This window comes from Heterodontus francisci, chromosome 13 (assembly GCF_036365525.1).
Source record: "Heterodontus francisci isolate sHetFra1 chromosome 13, sHetFra1.hap1, whole genome shotgun sequence".
Classification (NCBI taxonomy): domain Eukaryota; kingdom Metazoa; phylum Chordata; class Chondrichthyes; order Heterodontiformes; family Heterodontidae; genus Heterodontus; species Heterodontus francisci.
Genome location: NC_090383.1, coordinates 117,026,458 through 117,043,468, shown reverse-complemented (window position 1 = coordinate 117,043,468; position 17,011 = coordinate 117,026,458). Strand labels below are relative to the sequence as shown.

At 47.6% G+C, this 17,011-nt stretch overlaps 1 protein-coding gene across 6 annotated transcripts in view; it reads left to right on the top strand.

Moving 5' to 3' along the window:
- The window catches only part of hivep2a (HIVEP zinc finger 2a), a 188,379-nt gene that overhangs the window by 160,462 nt on the left and 10,906 nt on the right, over window positions 1-17,011 (top strand). For all 6 annotated transcript variants that reach the window (XM_068045556.1, XM_068045557.1, XM_068045560.1 and 3 more), the window contains 3 exons: window positions 3,489-9,371; window positions 11,973-12,130; window positions 16,433-16,608. In XM_068045556.1, coding sequence (XP_067901657.1) covers window positions 4,068-9,371; window positions 11,973-12,130; window positions 16,433-16,608 — 5,638 coding nt within the window. In that variant the 5' untranslated portion in view covers window positions 3,489-4,067. The remainder of the gene's footprint in view (window positions 1-3,488; window positions 9,372-11,972; window positions 12,131-16,432; window positions 16,609-17,011) is intronic.

Here is a 17,011-nt window from a genome sequence, read left to right as displayed (position 1 = left end):
GCTTTGCATCAGTTACTGTTAGTGGGCTGAATTAATGGGCTATATCCTACCCTAAAACCTAGTGTATCCCACTTCTCGTGTTTTTAAACAGCCACACTCACACTTGGGGTCCGTAAGACTTGGAGACTTAACCAACCTCAGGCTAACGTTTCTAGATTTGTAAATAGAATGTGTTCCCACAGGGAGAAAGCACATGCGTGTAACCCCCCACAACATGCACACATGTATGCAAGCTTGTACATACAAACACACACACATGCGCACACACACCACACATACACACACTCACATATGCACACACCCACATGCACATATACACTCTCAATGAAAAGGATTTCTTACGATTAGGAGACTTTTATTTATCATAGAGCCACAGAAATCTTCAGCTCTGAAGACGCCAATTCTATCGATTGTGTCAATTTGCGTGACCAATGCAAAACGAATCCCACTGGCCGCACCATCCCCATAGACCCACATCTTGAACTACTTCAAATATTGTAATAATTTTCCCTTAAAAGATGCAATGGTCTTAGTCTCGGCCACAGCCCCTGCCCCCACCTGCACCCTCGTGGCAAAGAGTCCCATGTTCTATCAAGCCTCTGCATAAAGAAATTTCTCCTAACCAATCTGCTCATATTCTTAGTAATAATCTTAAATTAATGACTCGTCACTGACTCCTAAACCAACAGAAATAGTCTTTTCTTCTTCAGTCTATCAAGACCCTTCATATTTTATATTATATATATATTTCATATTATATCAAGATGGAGAGTGACGTAGTTGATTCTGAGACTCGGGTCCTGAATCTTATTAAAGGAAACTACGAAGGTATGAGGCGCGAGTTGGCTATGACGGATTGGAAAACGTTACTTAAAGGGATGACGGTGGAAAGGCAATGGCAAACATTTAAAGAGTGCATGGATGAACTGCAACAATTGTTTATTCCTGTCTGGTGCAAAAGTAAAACGGGAAAGGTAGCCAAATCATGGCTTACAAAGGAAATTAGAGATAGCATTAGATTCAAGGAAGAGGAATATAAATTCGCCAGAAAAAAACAACAGACCTGAGGATTGGGAGCAGTTTAGAATTCAGCAAAGGAGGATCAAGGGATTGATTAAGAAGGGGAAAATCGAGTAGGAGAGCAAGCTTGCGGGGAACATAAAAACTGACTGTAAAAGTTTCCATAGGTATGTGAAGAGAAACAGATTGGTGAAGACAAATGTAGGTCCCTTACCGTCAGAAACAGGGGAATTTATTATGGGGAACAAAGAAATGGCTGACTAACTAAATGCATACATTGGTTCTGTCTTCACAAAGGAGGACACAAATATCATACCAGAAATGTTGGGGAACACAGGGTTTAGTGAGAGGGAAGAACTGCAGGAAATCAGTATTAGTAGAGAAATGGTGTTGGGGAAAATGATGGGATTGAAGGCCAATAAGTCCCCAGGGCCTGATGGTCTGCATCCCAGAGTACTTAAGGAAGTGGCCCTAGAAATAGTGGATGCATTGGTGGTCATCTTCCAAGATTCTGTAGACTCTGGAACAGTTCCTACAGATTGGAGGGTAGCTAATGTAACCCCACTATTTAAAAAGGGAGGTAGAGAGAAAGCAGGGAATTATAGACCAGTCAGCCTGACGTCGGTAGCGGGGAAATTTCTAGAGTCCATTATCAAAGATTTTATAGCAGAGCACTTAGAGAACAGTGGTAGAATCGGGCAGAGCCAGCATGGATTTACGAAAGAGAAATCATGCTTGACAAATCTACTAGAATTCTTTGAGGATGTAACTAGTAGAGTTAATGAGGGAGAGCCAGTGGATGTGGTTTATTTGGACTTTCAGAAGGCTTTTGACAAAGTCCCACATAAGAGATTGGCGTGTAAAATTAAAGCGCATGGGATTGGGGGTAGTGTATTGCGATGGATAGAAAATTGGTTGGCAGACATAAACAAAGAGTAGGGATAAATGGGTCTTTTTCCAAATGGCAGGCAGTGACTAGTGGTGTACCGCAGGGATCGGTGCTAGGACCCCAGCTATTCACAATATATATTAATGATTTAGATGAGGGAACTAAATGTAATATCTCCAAATTTGCAGATGACACAAAACTGGGTGGGAGGGTGAGTTGTGAGGAGGATGCAGAGAGGCTTCAGGGTGATTTGGACAAGTTGAGTGAGTGGGCAAATGCATGACAGATGCAGTATAATGTGGATAAATGTGAGGTTATCCACTTTGGTAGCAAAAACAGGAAGGCAGATTATTATCTGAACGGCTATAAACTGAGAGAGGGGAATGTGCAACGAGACCTGGGTGTTCTTGTACACCAGTCGCTGAAGGTAAGCATGCAGGTGCAACAGGCGGTAAAAAAGGCAAATGGTATGTTGGCCTTCATAGCGAGAGGATTCGAGTACAGGAGCAGGGATGTCTTGCTGCAATTATACAGGGCCTTGGTGAGGCCACACCTGAAATATTGTGTGCAGTTTTGGTCTCCTTATCTGAGGAAGGATGTTCTTGCTATAGAGGGAGTGCAGCGAAAGTTTTCCAGACTGATTCCTGGGATGGCAGGACTGACGTACGAGGAGAGATTAAGTCGTTTAGGATTATATTCACTGGAGTTCAGAAGAGTGAGCGGGGATCTCATAGAAACCGATAAAATTCTAACAGGACTTGACAGGGTAGATGCAGGAAGGATGTTGCCGATGGTGGGGGAGTCCAGAACCAGGGGTCATACTCTAAGGATACAGGGTAAACCTTTCAGGACTGAGATGAGGAGAAATATCTTCACCCAGAGAGTGGTGAACCTGTGGAATTCGCTACCACAGAAAGCAGTTGAGGCCAAGACATTGTATGTTTTCAAGAAGGAGTTAGATATAGCTCTTGGGTTTAAAGGGATCAAAGGATATGGGGCGAAAGCGGGAACAGGTTACTGAGTTGGATGATCAGCCATGATCATAATGAAAGGCGGAGCAGGTTCGAAGGGCCGAATGGCCTACTCCTGCTCCTATTTTCTATGTTTCTATGTTTTAAAAACCTTGATCAAATTTCCTCTTAGTTTCCTCTGTTTCAGAGGAAATAGTCCCAGTATCTCAACTCTTTCCTCATATCAATACTTTCACCTCCCTGGCATCATCCCAGTCAATCTGCACTGTACCCTCTCTCTAGCTTTAATGCCTTTACTACAATTGGGCTCCCTTGTTCATTAGTGTTTCTGCATTTCAGACACCGAGCCGACCCAAAAAAGACATTCTTTTTAAGTTATTTAAAACATTTTTTATCCCTCAACCAATTTATTGAACTGGAATGTCAGCATGGAGTTTGTGCTTAAGTGTCCTGGAGTGGGACTTGAACCCACTGACTCAGAGGTGAGTGTGGTACCATGAACCACAGCGAATGGATTATAGAGGCTATAGATCCCACATCGATGCTTTAAATATCAAAATAGGTCGTGGGAATTGATTTTCAATTTATTATTTTGTTTTCCTTTTTAGGGAGCTTTAAAAAAGACCCTCTTGAGAAACTCTGAAGGAAGCTTCAAATATTGTTCAAGCATTGTTCGGCAGGAAACTGAATTCTCGCCGTCGGGCAGGAGTGGGGCCTTTCTAGTTTTCTGTGCATTCCACGATTTCGTGATGTTACGGGAACGGAGAAAAAAGGGACTGGTGTTTGCATTCCCCTGTGCCTATTGAAAAGAATGCTGTTTTATAATGGAAAAGACAGAACGATTAAAAGCAAAGATTTTCAGCGGGTCTGCTACAAGTACAGCAAGAAAAATAGTTTGAATTTGTCTGCGTAAACTTGCCCCGCACTTTGGTTGGGAAGACAAGAAACGCGGTGTCTGATGAAGGGAACTTTATGAGCGACAAGCCCTCTCTGATTGCACTTCAGTTTGATCGCCTGTAAAGTACTCCCACAGTGACCTCACAGAACAGACACAGCAACAGTTTGTACCCATGCTAACAGCTCTTGACAGATGGCAATGTTGGGACTTCAGCAAGCACTGCTTTAGATGCAGTTGATGTGCATCTGTAAGGCCCTGGCAATCTGGCACTTACAACCCTCCTGAAGAAATGGAGCCTAAACATGCTATGCTGAGCACAGCTGAGGATACCAGCCCTGCAGGTCAAGGCAATAGGGATCTGTCCCATATGCAACCCAGCACTTTCTCTGAACAGGTGGGACAAAGACTGGCACCGGACTCTGCACAGGTTGGCAGCCCGACACCAATGCAGCCTTTCTATCCGCCCAAACTTCAGCTCCCTGCTGAGATTCCTCAGCAGCAGCATCACCCGCACCAGCACCAGCACCGCCATCTTCTTGGCAGTCCCTACCGCTATACCCACCCATTCCCGCATTTCCCCCACCAGGCTGGGCCTCCGAGTTACCCACCCACTTCCACCCCGGAGCCAGGCTCGGACGGACGCGCGTGGCAGTTTGCCAGCCAAATGGAGCCCGCCCCGCCAGAGGTTTTCCTCCCCCTTCAGCCTCGCCCTCACCACGCCGGGACGGGGCTCAGCAAGAAATCGGCGGCCCCTCCACCACCCGGTTACCGGCACTATTCCCAGGCACTGCTTGGCCCGCGCGAAGAGGCACTGCGGAGAGAGAAGAAGCCCAAGAAGCCCGGCAAGCACATCTGCCAGTACTGTGGTCGGGCATGTGCCAAGCCTAGCGTGCTGAAGAAGCACATCCGTTCACATACGGGCGAACGGCCCTATCCCTGCACCCCCTGTGGCTTTTCCTTCAAGACCAAGAGCAACCTGTACAAGCACCGGAAATCCCACGCCCACGCCATCAAAGCCGGCCTCGTCTCGGTGGCAGAGGCAGAGGCCACGTGCCGATCGGACGCTGACCCAGCAGGAGCCGGGGAGGAGCCCGAACTCCAGTCTGAGGGCGATGAGAGCACGGACACGGATGATGAGATCTGCATTGACAGGAGGCTGTCCTTGCGAGTGGCGCCAGAGTCAGATTCAGCCAAAGATGGGAAATTCATTCCATGCCACTCACCTAAAACCGATAGGAGCATGATGAGCAGGAGCAGTCAGAAACATAGCTCGGACTCCGATGTGTTCGGTGAGGAGCTGTCGGCAGGGCCGATGAAAGTGCCCATACTGATCATCCCAAAAGGCGGAATCAAAACTCAGACTGAAAATCCACAGTTCATAAAAACGGAACCCTCCCAAAGTCCGGGTGTGGTTTGGAAATATGGCGGCCCGCACACTATCAAGCAAAGACTTGCACTAAGGTTGAGTGAAAAGAGAGGACAGGACAGTGAGCAGTCCCTGAACCTTTTAAGCCCCCACAGTAAGGGGAGCACAGACTCTGGCTACTTTTCACGCTCAGAAAGCGCTGAGCAACAGATCAGCCCACCCAACACCAACGCCAAGTCGTACGCAGAAATCATATTCGGGAAGTTTGCAAGACTGGCTCCGAGATCTCTGGCAGCGAACATGGCGACCCAGGAACCTCAGCTGATGGGCTTCAAGGAGAAGGCCAGCTCGGTAACAATCTCTAGCACTAAACAAGACATTGAAAAGTTAATCGAGGAACATATCATCCAGCTGATCACGCACAATGAAGTATTAGTTGACCCAAGTCAACTAAACACCGTCAAGCCCAGGAAGTTTTCTTTATGCCGGGGAGACAGTAATGAGTTGCAAAAGCATCAAATGTTGATTGGACATCCGGGGAGTGATGCAAAAACATATTGTGGAGGCTCCCTACAGTCTAATGTGAGTGAGTCTCTAATGTTGGCAGCTGGGAAGGAACTTTTGGGCGTCCCTTCAGATATGGCTGACAGTACACCACTAATCAGAAGCAACTCGATGCCAATATCTTCAGGAAATGGGCTCGGTGTCCCCCAGGTGTTGAGAGGAAGCCACTCTTTCGATGAGCGGATGACTGGATCTGACGACGTATTTCACTCTGGTTCAGCCGTGTTACCGCACCAACGCATGTTAAAAAGGCAGACGGCCATTGAGTTATTCTCCGGGGTAGAGGGGCATCTGCTGGCGGGTTGCTCATCCGATGACCCAGAGCAGGGGCACGGCCTCCTTAAAAGCGCTCATCTGGTGATTGCCAAGACAGAGGAGGGGGAGACTGGCGAAGGCGACCTCACAACCCTGGCAAGGAAAGCGCCGAAAGGCAAGGGCTCAGTGTATGAATGTGAAATATGTGGAATCAAGTACCAAATATGGGACAACTTTGAAGCCCACAGGAAGTTCTATTGCTCGCAGCCTCACACACCAAGAATAAAGACAATGGTCCCCAAACCTGTTGGCGAGAGCTGCCCAGAATATGGGGTGCACTCGCAGATGATGCACTACAAGTCAGGCCAGGGGCTAGAGAACTTACCTTTCAGAAAACGGAGGAAAGAGAAGAGTGTAGGAGATGACGAAGACCTTCCCAGTGAATACGGTAGTCCTTACAGTGGCTCTACCACATCGCTGGCCTCGATGGGCGATTCCAAAACAGACTGCGCCTCTCTAGATCAGGAACCTGCCTCCAGAACTGTCTCTGTGTCGACCATGACAGCTTCAAGCCTTCACGGCCCACTGAGGGACTCGGAAGGGTGTAAATTGCTCATACATGCTGGAGGCAAAGCAGAAGAGAGAGAGCCTCACGGAGTGGAGGATGTCCTTAACTCTGTGGAAGTCTGGCCTAATTCACCACAAGGCAAGCATGCAGTTGACACCAGCCGCAGGGTCACTGGAAATGAAATCTCGGTCATACAACACACCAATTCCCTGAGCAGGCCAAGTTCGTTCGAGCGATCAGAGTCGATGGAGCTTATTCCCACCCAACGTTCCACGTCGTGTGATATTCCCGCTGCCGCTACAGAGCCTTCGCTAGGCCAAGGGAGCATGCAGCCAGAAGGGGCTGAGCATCAATCCAGTGGCCTACCTGCCTCACTGCCTCCTCAGCCCCAGCTGCAACCTAAACTTGTCCGCCAGCACAACATACAGGTGCCTGAAATCCGCGTCACAGAGGAGCCTGACAAGCCCGAGAAGGAGCAAGAGATGCCCATGAAAGAGCCGGAGAAAATGGCCGAGGAGTTCCAGTGGCCACAGAGGAGTGAGACTCTCTCCCAACTGCCTGCAGAAAAGCTCCCGCCCAAGAAGAAGAGGCTACGACTGGCCGATCTGGAGTATTCATCCGGGGAATCTAGTTTGGAATCCAGCACTTTGTCCCGGAGCCCCAGCCAAGATAGTAACTGGTCCCACAGCTCAAGTTTCTCACTGTCGCTGGAGAGGGAGGAGAGCCTGAAACCAGTGCCTGTTGCTAAGCTGGAGGATTTTGGCAAGGCAGCGGAATACCTGACCGTGCCATACGGGATCAGCTCCCTTGGCCCGCTCATTCAGCAGCAGAAGGAGATGAGGCGTTCTGCGTCAGAACAAGCTCCGTGTCAGCCCTACATGGAGATGGCCGAGATGCGTAGCAAATCCTTCGACTACGGGAATCTGTCCGGAGGTCCTTGTGCGGCAGCACCTCTACGAGCCTCATCGCCCCTCGGAAAAGAGAGGAGGAAGTGCTTCCTGGTGCGCCAGGCCTCTCTCAGCCAATATTCGGAGAATGCCCAACTGGAACAGGGCCAGGAGCCAGCGGAACAGATGCAGATTGCCCAGGTATGCCCGATTAACACCCGGGGCCCACGCCACTGTTCGCCATCTCCAGCACCGCTGGATGATGGGCGCAAGGCAGCCTGCGGGTCTCCAACCTGCCAGTTGCCTGGTGACGCCTTGCAACAGCCTGACCTCCACCAGCCATGGCAGTACTTCCATCATCACCAGCAGCCGGCCCCCTACTTCCTGGCCCAGTCTTCAAGTGAGATTACAGGCCCAGGGGTGGGTCGTCTGCTCCCTCCCGGGGGAGTGGATTCACTGACCCCCGAACTTTACACCTCTCAATGGGCCGCGTTGCCGCATCCCTACCCACAGGTCCCGCCAGGTATCCCACTGTACCCGGCAAATTCGAGTGAAGCCTATGCGACACAGCAGACGTGCCTTCTGACTGAGAGGTGGCTCCAGGGCCAAGCGGGCTCGAGAGACAAGGATCATCCAACCTCATCGCCCCGTGCCTCCCCTCAGCATTCTCCCAGTCGTCGGGCGAAATTCCAGCCAGACCGCGGCGGGGGATCTGCAACTGCGGCGGTACCCCATGTGCCCGAGGTTGTCATCACCCCAGGTTCTGGGGCCATGCGGCCCTCGTCATCGCTGCTGGTGCCAGTCAGGATTCAAGCCAATATGCCCACCTATGGAAGCGTCATGTACACCAGCGTCTCCCATGTCCTGGGCTCCCGCATGCCAACAAGCAGCAATGCCATCGTCAACTGCAAGGTGGAGGACTACTTGCCCAAGGGGACACTGGTGAGCACCACGGCAGTGCAAGGGATGGACCAGGAGCTGGCTCACGTCCTGGCAGCCCAGCGGAGAGGCCTGCTGCAGTACCCACAGTGGAAGCTTCCCCCCTCGATGACGGGCAAGATCGAGGCCTCAGTGCCGCTGACCCTGAACTTGACCAGTACGGACAGCTCCTCTTCCATCGGCGGGAGTAAGCGAATGCTCTCACCGGCCAGCAGTTTGGAGCTCTTCATGGAAACCAAGCAGCAGAAGCGAATTAAAGAGGAAAAGATCTGCGGGCAGATGCTGGAGAAGTTGAGCCTCCAAGAGTCAAGCGTCTCGACGGCCATGATGGCGCAGAGCGCTGCCAAGCCAGTGAAACCACAACTGGTGCGGCAGTTCTGCACCACCGAGCTGAAAGAAGGACGATCTTCCCCATTGTCCTCTTCCTCCTCTTCCTCCTCCTCTTCACAAGACTTCAGGCCACGGCACAGTATTCAGACGCTGGAGTCCATTCCATCCGAGGAGCGCCTGTTTTCAAGCCAGTGTAGCGACATGGAATCGTTGGACAGCACTGACGCCGAAAGTCCCCAAAGAACTCCTCAGTCACCAAGCGAAGGCACCTCAGACTCTCAGACGCAGCAGATCCAGAAGTTCCCCATCAGCATGCTGGTGCAGGTGCCCGCCAGTCAAGGCGGGACAGTGGTGGGGGGCACCATTCTCCTAACAGATGTGGCTGACCTCCAGCAGTTCCTACAGTTCCCCAGCCTCCGCACATCGACTAGCGTGAGCTGGTGCTTCCTGAACTACACCAAGCCCAACCACACTCGGCATACAGCTCCCAAATTGTCCATGTATGCCACTTGGTGCATCAGCTCATACAACCCCAACCCGCCTGGGACGGCAACCAAGGTGGCCTTGGCCCTCTTGAGATCCAAGCAGAAGGCCAGCCGAGAGATGTACATCATGTCTGCAGTTAGTTGGCCCAGTTCAGGAAAGCTCGTGGCCTCCAGCAGTTGGAAGCAAAGATTAGCTCAGGTAAGAAGTTCCCACGGATGTTGCACTTTACAATTCTAAAGGGCAGTGCAGGAACAGGGGGAAGTATGAACTAATTTTTGTAAGATAAGGGGTGGGGTAGCATAGTGGCTATCTTACTGGACATGTAATCGCAGAGTCATGGTCTGATAATCTCGAGACATGAGTCCCATCATGGCAACTGAAGAATTTAAATTCAACTAATTCAATAAAAAGCTAGTATCAGTAATGCTGACTGTGAAAGTATTGGATTGACTGGAAAGTAGCAAATGTAACCCCACTATATAAGAAGGAAGCGTGAGTGAAAACAGGGAACTACAGACCTGTTAGCCTGACATCAGTAGCAGGGAAAATGTTAGAATCTATTGTAAAGGATGTTATAACTAGACGCTTAGAAAATAATGATTGATTGGGCAGAGTCAACATTGATTTATGAAAGGGAAGTCATGTTTGACAAACCTTTTGGAGTTTTTTGAGGATGTTACTTGTAGCATAGATAAAGGAGATGTGGTGTATTTGGATTCTCAGAAGGCTTTTGATAAAGTCCGACACAGGAGGTTAGTAAACAAAATTAGAGCACATGGGATTGGGGGTAATATACTGCTATGGATTGAGAATTGGTTAACAGGCAGAAAGCAGAGAGTAGGAATAAACAGGTCATTCTCAGGATGGCAGGCTGTGATTGGTGGGCTACCGCAATGATTAGTGCTTGGGCCACAGTTGTTCACAATCCACATAAATGATTTGGATGTGGGGACCAAATGTAATATTTCCAAATTTGTTGATGACACAAAACTAAGTGGGAATGTAAGTTGTGAGGAGGATGCAAGGAGGCTTCATGGGAATTGTACAGGCTAAATGAGTGGGCAAGAACATGGCAGATGGAACATAATGTGAATAAGTGTGAAGTGATCCACTTTGGTAGAAAAAACAGAAAGACAGAGTATTTCTTAAATGGTGAGAGGTTGGGAAGTGTTGATGTCCAAAGGGACCTGGGGGTCCTTGTTCATAAGTCACTGAAAGCTCACATGCAGGTGCAGCAAGCAATTAGGAAGGCAAATGGGATGTTGCCCTTCATCCTAAGGGGATTTGAGTACAGGAGTAAAGAAGTCTTGCTGCAATTGTATAGAGCCTTGGTGAGACTGCACCTGGAGTATTGTGTACAGTTTTGGTCTCCTTATGTAAGGAAGGATATATTTGCCATAGAGGGAGTACAACAGAGGTTCACCAGACTAATCTTTGGGATGCTGGGATTGTCTTATGAGAAAAGATTGCAGAAACTGGGCCTGTATTCTCTAGAGTTTTGAAGAAGGGCGTGACAGGGTAGGTGTGGGTAGGATGTTTCCCTTGGCTGGTGAGTCTAGAACCAGGGGACACAGTCTCAATAAGGGGTAGGTCTGAGATGAGGAGGAATTCCTTCACTCAGAGGGTGATGAATCTTTGGAATTCTCTACCTCAGAGGGCTGTGGAAGCTCAATCATTGAGCATGTTCAAGACAGAAATCGGCCAATTTCTGGATACTAAAGACATCCAGGGATATGGGGATAGCATGGGAAAGTGGCATTGAGGTAGATGATCAGCCATGATCTAGTTGAATGGCAGAACAGGCTCAAGGGGCTGAATGGCCTACTCCTGTTCTTATGTTCCCATGTTCCATTAAAACCCAACTGGCTCACGAATGTCCTTTAGGGGAGGAAATCTGCTGTCCTTAGCCAGTCTGGCCTATCTGTGACTCCAGACCCACAGCAATGTGGTTAACTCTTAAATTGCCCTCTGGACTTGGCCTAACAAGCCACTTAGTTGTTTAAAGGATGGACAATAAACACTGGCCTTAGCAGTGATGCCCACATCCTGTGAATGAGTAAAAGAAACGCTGTTTAGAAGGGCAAAGGGGATCCTGTGCTTTATAAACAGAGGCACAGAGTACTAAAGGAAGAAAGTTATGCTGAGCCTTTGTTAACTGCTGGTTAGGCTCCAGCTGGAGGGTTGTGTCCACTTCTGGGCATCAAACTGTTGGAAGGATGTCATGGCCTTGGAGAGGGTGCAGAAGAGATTTACTAGAACGTTATTTCAGTCAAGAGGAGAGACTGACAAAGCTGTGGTTGTTCTCCTTAGAGCAGGGAAGATTAAGGAGAGATTTGATAAAGGTGTTCAGAATCATGAACAGTTTTGATCAAGTAGAAGGGTCAGTAGCCAGAGGACACAGAATTAAGATGATTGGCAAAAGAACCAGAGGGGAGATAGGAGACATTTTTTGCTCGAGTTGTTCTGCCTGACATCGCAGTGGAAGCTGTTTCAGTAATAGTGTTGAAAGAAAATTGGATAAATACTGAAAGGGGGAAAATTTGCAGGGCTGTGGAGAAAGAGAGGGAGAGTGGGATTAAAATCGAATAGCTCTTTCAAAGAGCCAGTACAGGCATGGTGGACCGAATGGCCACCTTCTGTGCTGTAAGATTCTTAATTGGAGAATTCACATTCTTTCCTCAGCTTTTACCCTCAGCATCTGCAAGTAAAGCAACTGCACGGTCCTTGGAAGGGTTAAAAGCTTATATTTGTGCTTGGACGAGAGAAAAAAAATAACAAAATGCCATCTGTCTTTTCCAGATTAAATGGTACGAATCTTCCCAGCGTGATAGTGATGGGGCTGGAAGAAAAGCGACAGGAAGTTTTGAAAAGGAGAGGGAAAAGATGGAAACGTGTATCAATAAAGACCATCCCAGCAAGCAGATGGAGCCCACCAGGATCAAAGTCTTCGATGGAGGGTAAACATCCTTGCAAACGTGAAATATATATCTTTAACGTATATCGGTTTATTCTTTGTAAGATTTTTCATTATTTTGCATCCCACCTTCTCATGTTTAGAGACTTCCAATGCTTTTGAATGGCTTGCTCTGATTTTTGTGAAGTTCAGCTGCAAAGCAGATTCGGCACAACACCTCACAAAGTTTCTGTTACATTTTCTTTGTGTTTCCTCTTTCTGCCGTCCAGTATTTACATATTTACAACACACAACTCGCTGTCACACTTCCTGATGATACCCCCCCTCACTGCGCCCCTGCTCTGATACCCCTCTCACTGCGCCCCTGCTCTGATACCCCCGCTCACTGCGCCCCTGCTCTGATACCCCTCTCACTGTGACCCTGCTCTGTGACACCCCCCTCACTGTGTGTTATCCCGGTTATGATAGGAAAACAGAAAATTTCATTTTGAAATCCTCAGTATAAACCCTATGACCCTCTCTCTGTGTTATTGCAGTAAAGCAGATCTTAGCTTATGGGATGTGGCAGCTTGTGTGCTGTGACATGAATTGATGGAGTGGGGGGGGGGTGCATCTAGATTCTTGTTTGGTGGGGGCAGCTTTTAACCGAGAGACTCAGCGATGTTGATTGAGACAGGAAGACTCAACGTTGAATGCAGTCAAATGTCTTCATGATGTCACTGAGCTTGGCGGTTGACTTACATGAAGTGTTGTATCATGATATTTTATCTGCCCACGTGTGCTGCTATATATAGAATTAGCTGCACTGCGAGGCAGACTCATCAGTTTTCATGTGGTGTGACTCGGGGTGTGATTTGGCTCACTGTGAGAGTGTGCGCGTGTGTGTATGTTTGTGTGCGTGCAGCTTCAGAGCTTTGATCCTCTCTCACACACACATGCATGCACACACCACGCTCTCAATTGTCTGCATGTGCCATCTGCACCTGTTCCATAGTATCAGCACTGCTTATGAGACAAGATAATACAGTAAGCAAGTGATGGACAGCAGTCGCATATCCTGCGGCCAGGTTAAACAACCTGCAAGTTAAAAGTTAAACAGGGCATTGTGTTTAACTACTGTAGTCTCAATATCACTAACGACCGTTTGTGAACTGCTTGTGCGGGTGCTTCTTGCAAAGAGAATCAGGTCCATATTCAACAAATTAAATCCTGAACTGTTAAATTCTGCTCCCCCTCCTCCCCTTGACACTGACCCCTTCCCTTGTGAAATTCATACACTGAGTTGCAGCAGATTATTTGAACCTTGGGAGTTTGTCACAGTCAAACAGAGTTGCCAATTCTGGTTGGACGTATTCCTGGAGTTGTTATAGAAGCAGGAGGAGGCTATTCAGCCCCTCGAGCCTATTCCATCATTCAATGAGATCATGGCTGATCTGTATCTTAACTTCATCCACCTAGCTTGGCTCCATATCCATTTATACCCTTTATAGAAAAAAATTCAATCATCTCAGATATAAAGTTATGAATTGACCCCTAGAATCCACTGCTTTATATGGGAGGAACTTCTAAGCTTCTACCACCCTTTGCCTGAAGAAACAGATCAGCCATGATCTCATTGAATGATGGAACAGGCTCGAGGGGCTGAATGGCCTCCTCCTGTTTCTACACCAACTCCAGGAATACGTCCAACCAGAATTGGCAACTCTATTTGACTGTGACAAATTTTGCGTGAAGAAATGTTTCCTGACTTCTCTCCTGAATGGCCTGGCTCGGATTTCAAGGTTATATATCCTTGTACAAGACTCCCCAATCAATGGAGGTCATGTGTGCCATCAGATGACCTTCTGTCTCCAACTGCTCCACCCCCACACTCTGGCCATTGGTTGCCTGACACGTCCATCTCGTGACGCAATGTCTTCCTCCAGCCAATCGGAAAGCGAGCAATCTCTTCATTGCCCGATTGGATGGTTCTTGACTATCAGTCAAACAGCCTTGCTCCCCCCACCCCCATTGTGATATTTTTATAACCAAGAAGAAATGTGTTCAGAGAAAGTAGAAAAACACACATCATTTAATGCCCCCATAATTTTTCTCCTGGGATTTTTCACACAGCAATCTTCTGGAGATCCACCTTCAATTCCTGGAGACTCCAGGGCATTCCTAGAGAGTTGGCAAACCCTACAGCTGGGCCCCATCCTGACCACCCGACTTCCACACTTTCCAGCTGGCTAATCGTGGGGGACTTTTCTCCCAGTCTAAGACTGCTGACACTGGTTGTAGTGACACAGTGATCAGCTACCCAAATCACGGATTGGGGGATCGAGCGTCAGTCACCCTGATCTGTCTGTTGCACTATACCACACGAGATGGTGCCTTTCTCCACTAAGCACTCGGCTGGCAGAGATGTGGTGCATTCTGCTTCTTTATTTGTGACTCAATCACAAATTTAATTTTAGTGTAGCGTTCAAAAATCACTGCCTACTCAAAAGTGTTTGCCAATCTAGAGCCAACAGAAGAAAATAACATAAAACTCGGGGCCATAAATATAAGATAGTTGCCAATTAATCTGATGAGGAATTCAGGAGAAACATCTTTACCCAGAGAATGGAGCACTACTACATAGAGTAGTCAAAGCGAATAGCATTTAAGGGGAAGCTAGATAAACACATGAGGGAGAAAGGAATAGAAGGACATGCTTTTTGGGTGAGATAAAATGGGGTGGGAGGAGGCTCGTGTGGAGCATAAACACTGGCATAGACCTGAAGTTGGGCTAAATGCTCTTTATCTGTGCTGCAGAGTCTGTGTAATTTTGTTTTTGTGTGGTCCATTTGTCGACAAGCACAGTGCTCTGATGTAAAACTCAGTCAAAACGCGTCTGCATGTCACTAATGGATGACCTGAGAAGCACTTGAATGTGTAGGGCCTACAATGACCATTGCCATCTACCTGAGTGGTCCCAATATCTAGAGAACCTCCCAACTCTCAGTCCCCCTCACACTCCTCTCCAGATATTTATACAACTCACAATTGAAATTGCTGATAAAATCTGTTCCACACACACACCACACTCTGCTTCAGAGTTAAATCTACAACTACAACAACAACTCACATTTTACATAGTGCCGGTAATGTAATAAAATGTCCTAAGGCACATAAATGTACACAGTCCTCTCACCCTTCCTTTAAAAGTTTGTGGATAAACTGTCTTTTAGAATCTGGTTCCTCTGGGTAGTGAGTGGCTCGGGTTGCTATGGGTACTGAATAGCTCCGGTTGCTACGAGTACTGAATAGCTCTGGTTGCTATGGGTAGCGAATTGCTTTCACAACACATTGGCATTTATCTTGTCTGAATTCTTTTAGCGAAAGAATATGATGTTTAGCTTTTCTCCCTCCCCAAACAGGAACAAAAAGTTTATTGCAGTTTGGGGTCACTTTCATGATATTCGGGACATGTGAAAATACTGATCAAATTTAGCAAATGCAAGCAATTTCTCAGCAGGTGACTAGGCCTGAGTGACACCATGTATTCTTTAGAGGTGTCATCTGTTACTGACTCCCAACCGGCAATGCATCTCCCAAATTTGAGGAGGACAGTGATCTCATACGTCATTTGGACCACTACAGCTAAGTGAGAGGCAGGATAGAATCAGATGGTTACAGTACAGTAGGAGGCTATTCAGCCCATCCTGCCTGTGCTGGCTCTTTGAAAGAGCGATCCAATTAGTCCCACTCCTCTACTCTTTCCCTATAGCCCTGCCAGTCTTCACTCTTCATGCATTTATCCAATTCCCTTAGGCCAAATAAAACAAACTCCACTAGCGGGGGATTTGTCAATCTGACCCTTTTGCCCTCTGACACTTATCTGGAAAATTAAATGCCAGCCCAGACAGAGGGGTTATTAACCCGTCAACTGTGAGAATGGACACGGTTCAGTCCTGAATGTGATTGACAGCAGCAATAACAGCAGAATCCAACCCCTGCAGTTATGTGTGAACTCTTTGGTGTGTCAGCAGACGGGGTGAAATAGTGAATCCTTTCCCACATGCTGAGCAGGTGAGTGGCCTGTCCACATCAAAAGCCATTAGAAATTGCACCAGACCCTCCCAGACGATATACAATGTGTGTGTTCATGACGTTCCTCAGTCCTCAAGATGGAGAAGATGAATCCTGCTCTAGATACCTGATCCCATGCTATCCTAAACCAGAAAATATAAAAGATAACACGGTGTGACAAGTTAGATCAGTTAGGATTCTGGAGCAGTTTAGCAGTACATATATTTTGCCTTTGTAAAAATATTTTTTCAGCGTTGAGTTTCTTAAAAAAAAATGCCCTTTGTCTTTGTAGGTATAAATCCAATGAAGACTATGTATACGTGAGGGGTCGTGGTAGAGGGAAATATATTTGTGAGGAATGCGGAATTCGCTGTAAAAAGCCCAGCATGTTGAAGAAGCACATCCGTACGCACACCGATCTTCGACCCTTCATGTGCAAGTTCTGCAATTTTGCATTTAAAACGAAAGGTAAGGTTTGTTCTGTCGCGTGAACTGGTTTGGGGGGAGCAAGGAGCTGTTGATCCGTGCTCACTCACCAAACAGGCGGTTGTTCTGCATGCCTGTTGTCTTTGCACTTTCCGAAGTAGAAACCAATTCCTTTGAAGAAGCGCAAGCTTGAATTGAGGACTTGCAAGCAAACAGGGGATGGAATAATTGGGACATAGGAATTAGGAGCAGGAGTAGACCATTCGGCCCTTCAAGCCTGCTCCGCCATTCAATAAGTTCATGGCTGAACTGATTACTCCACATTTCCACCTACCCCCGATAACCTTCCACCCCCTTGCTTATCAAGAATCTATCCACCTCTGCCTTAAAAATATTCAAAGACTCTGCTTCTACCGCCTTTTGAGGAAGAGAATTCCAAAGACTC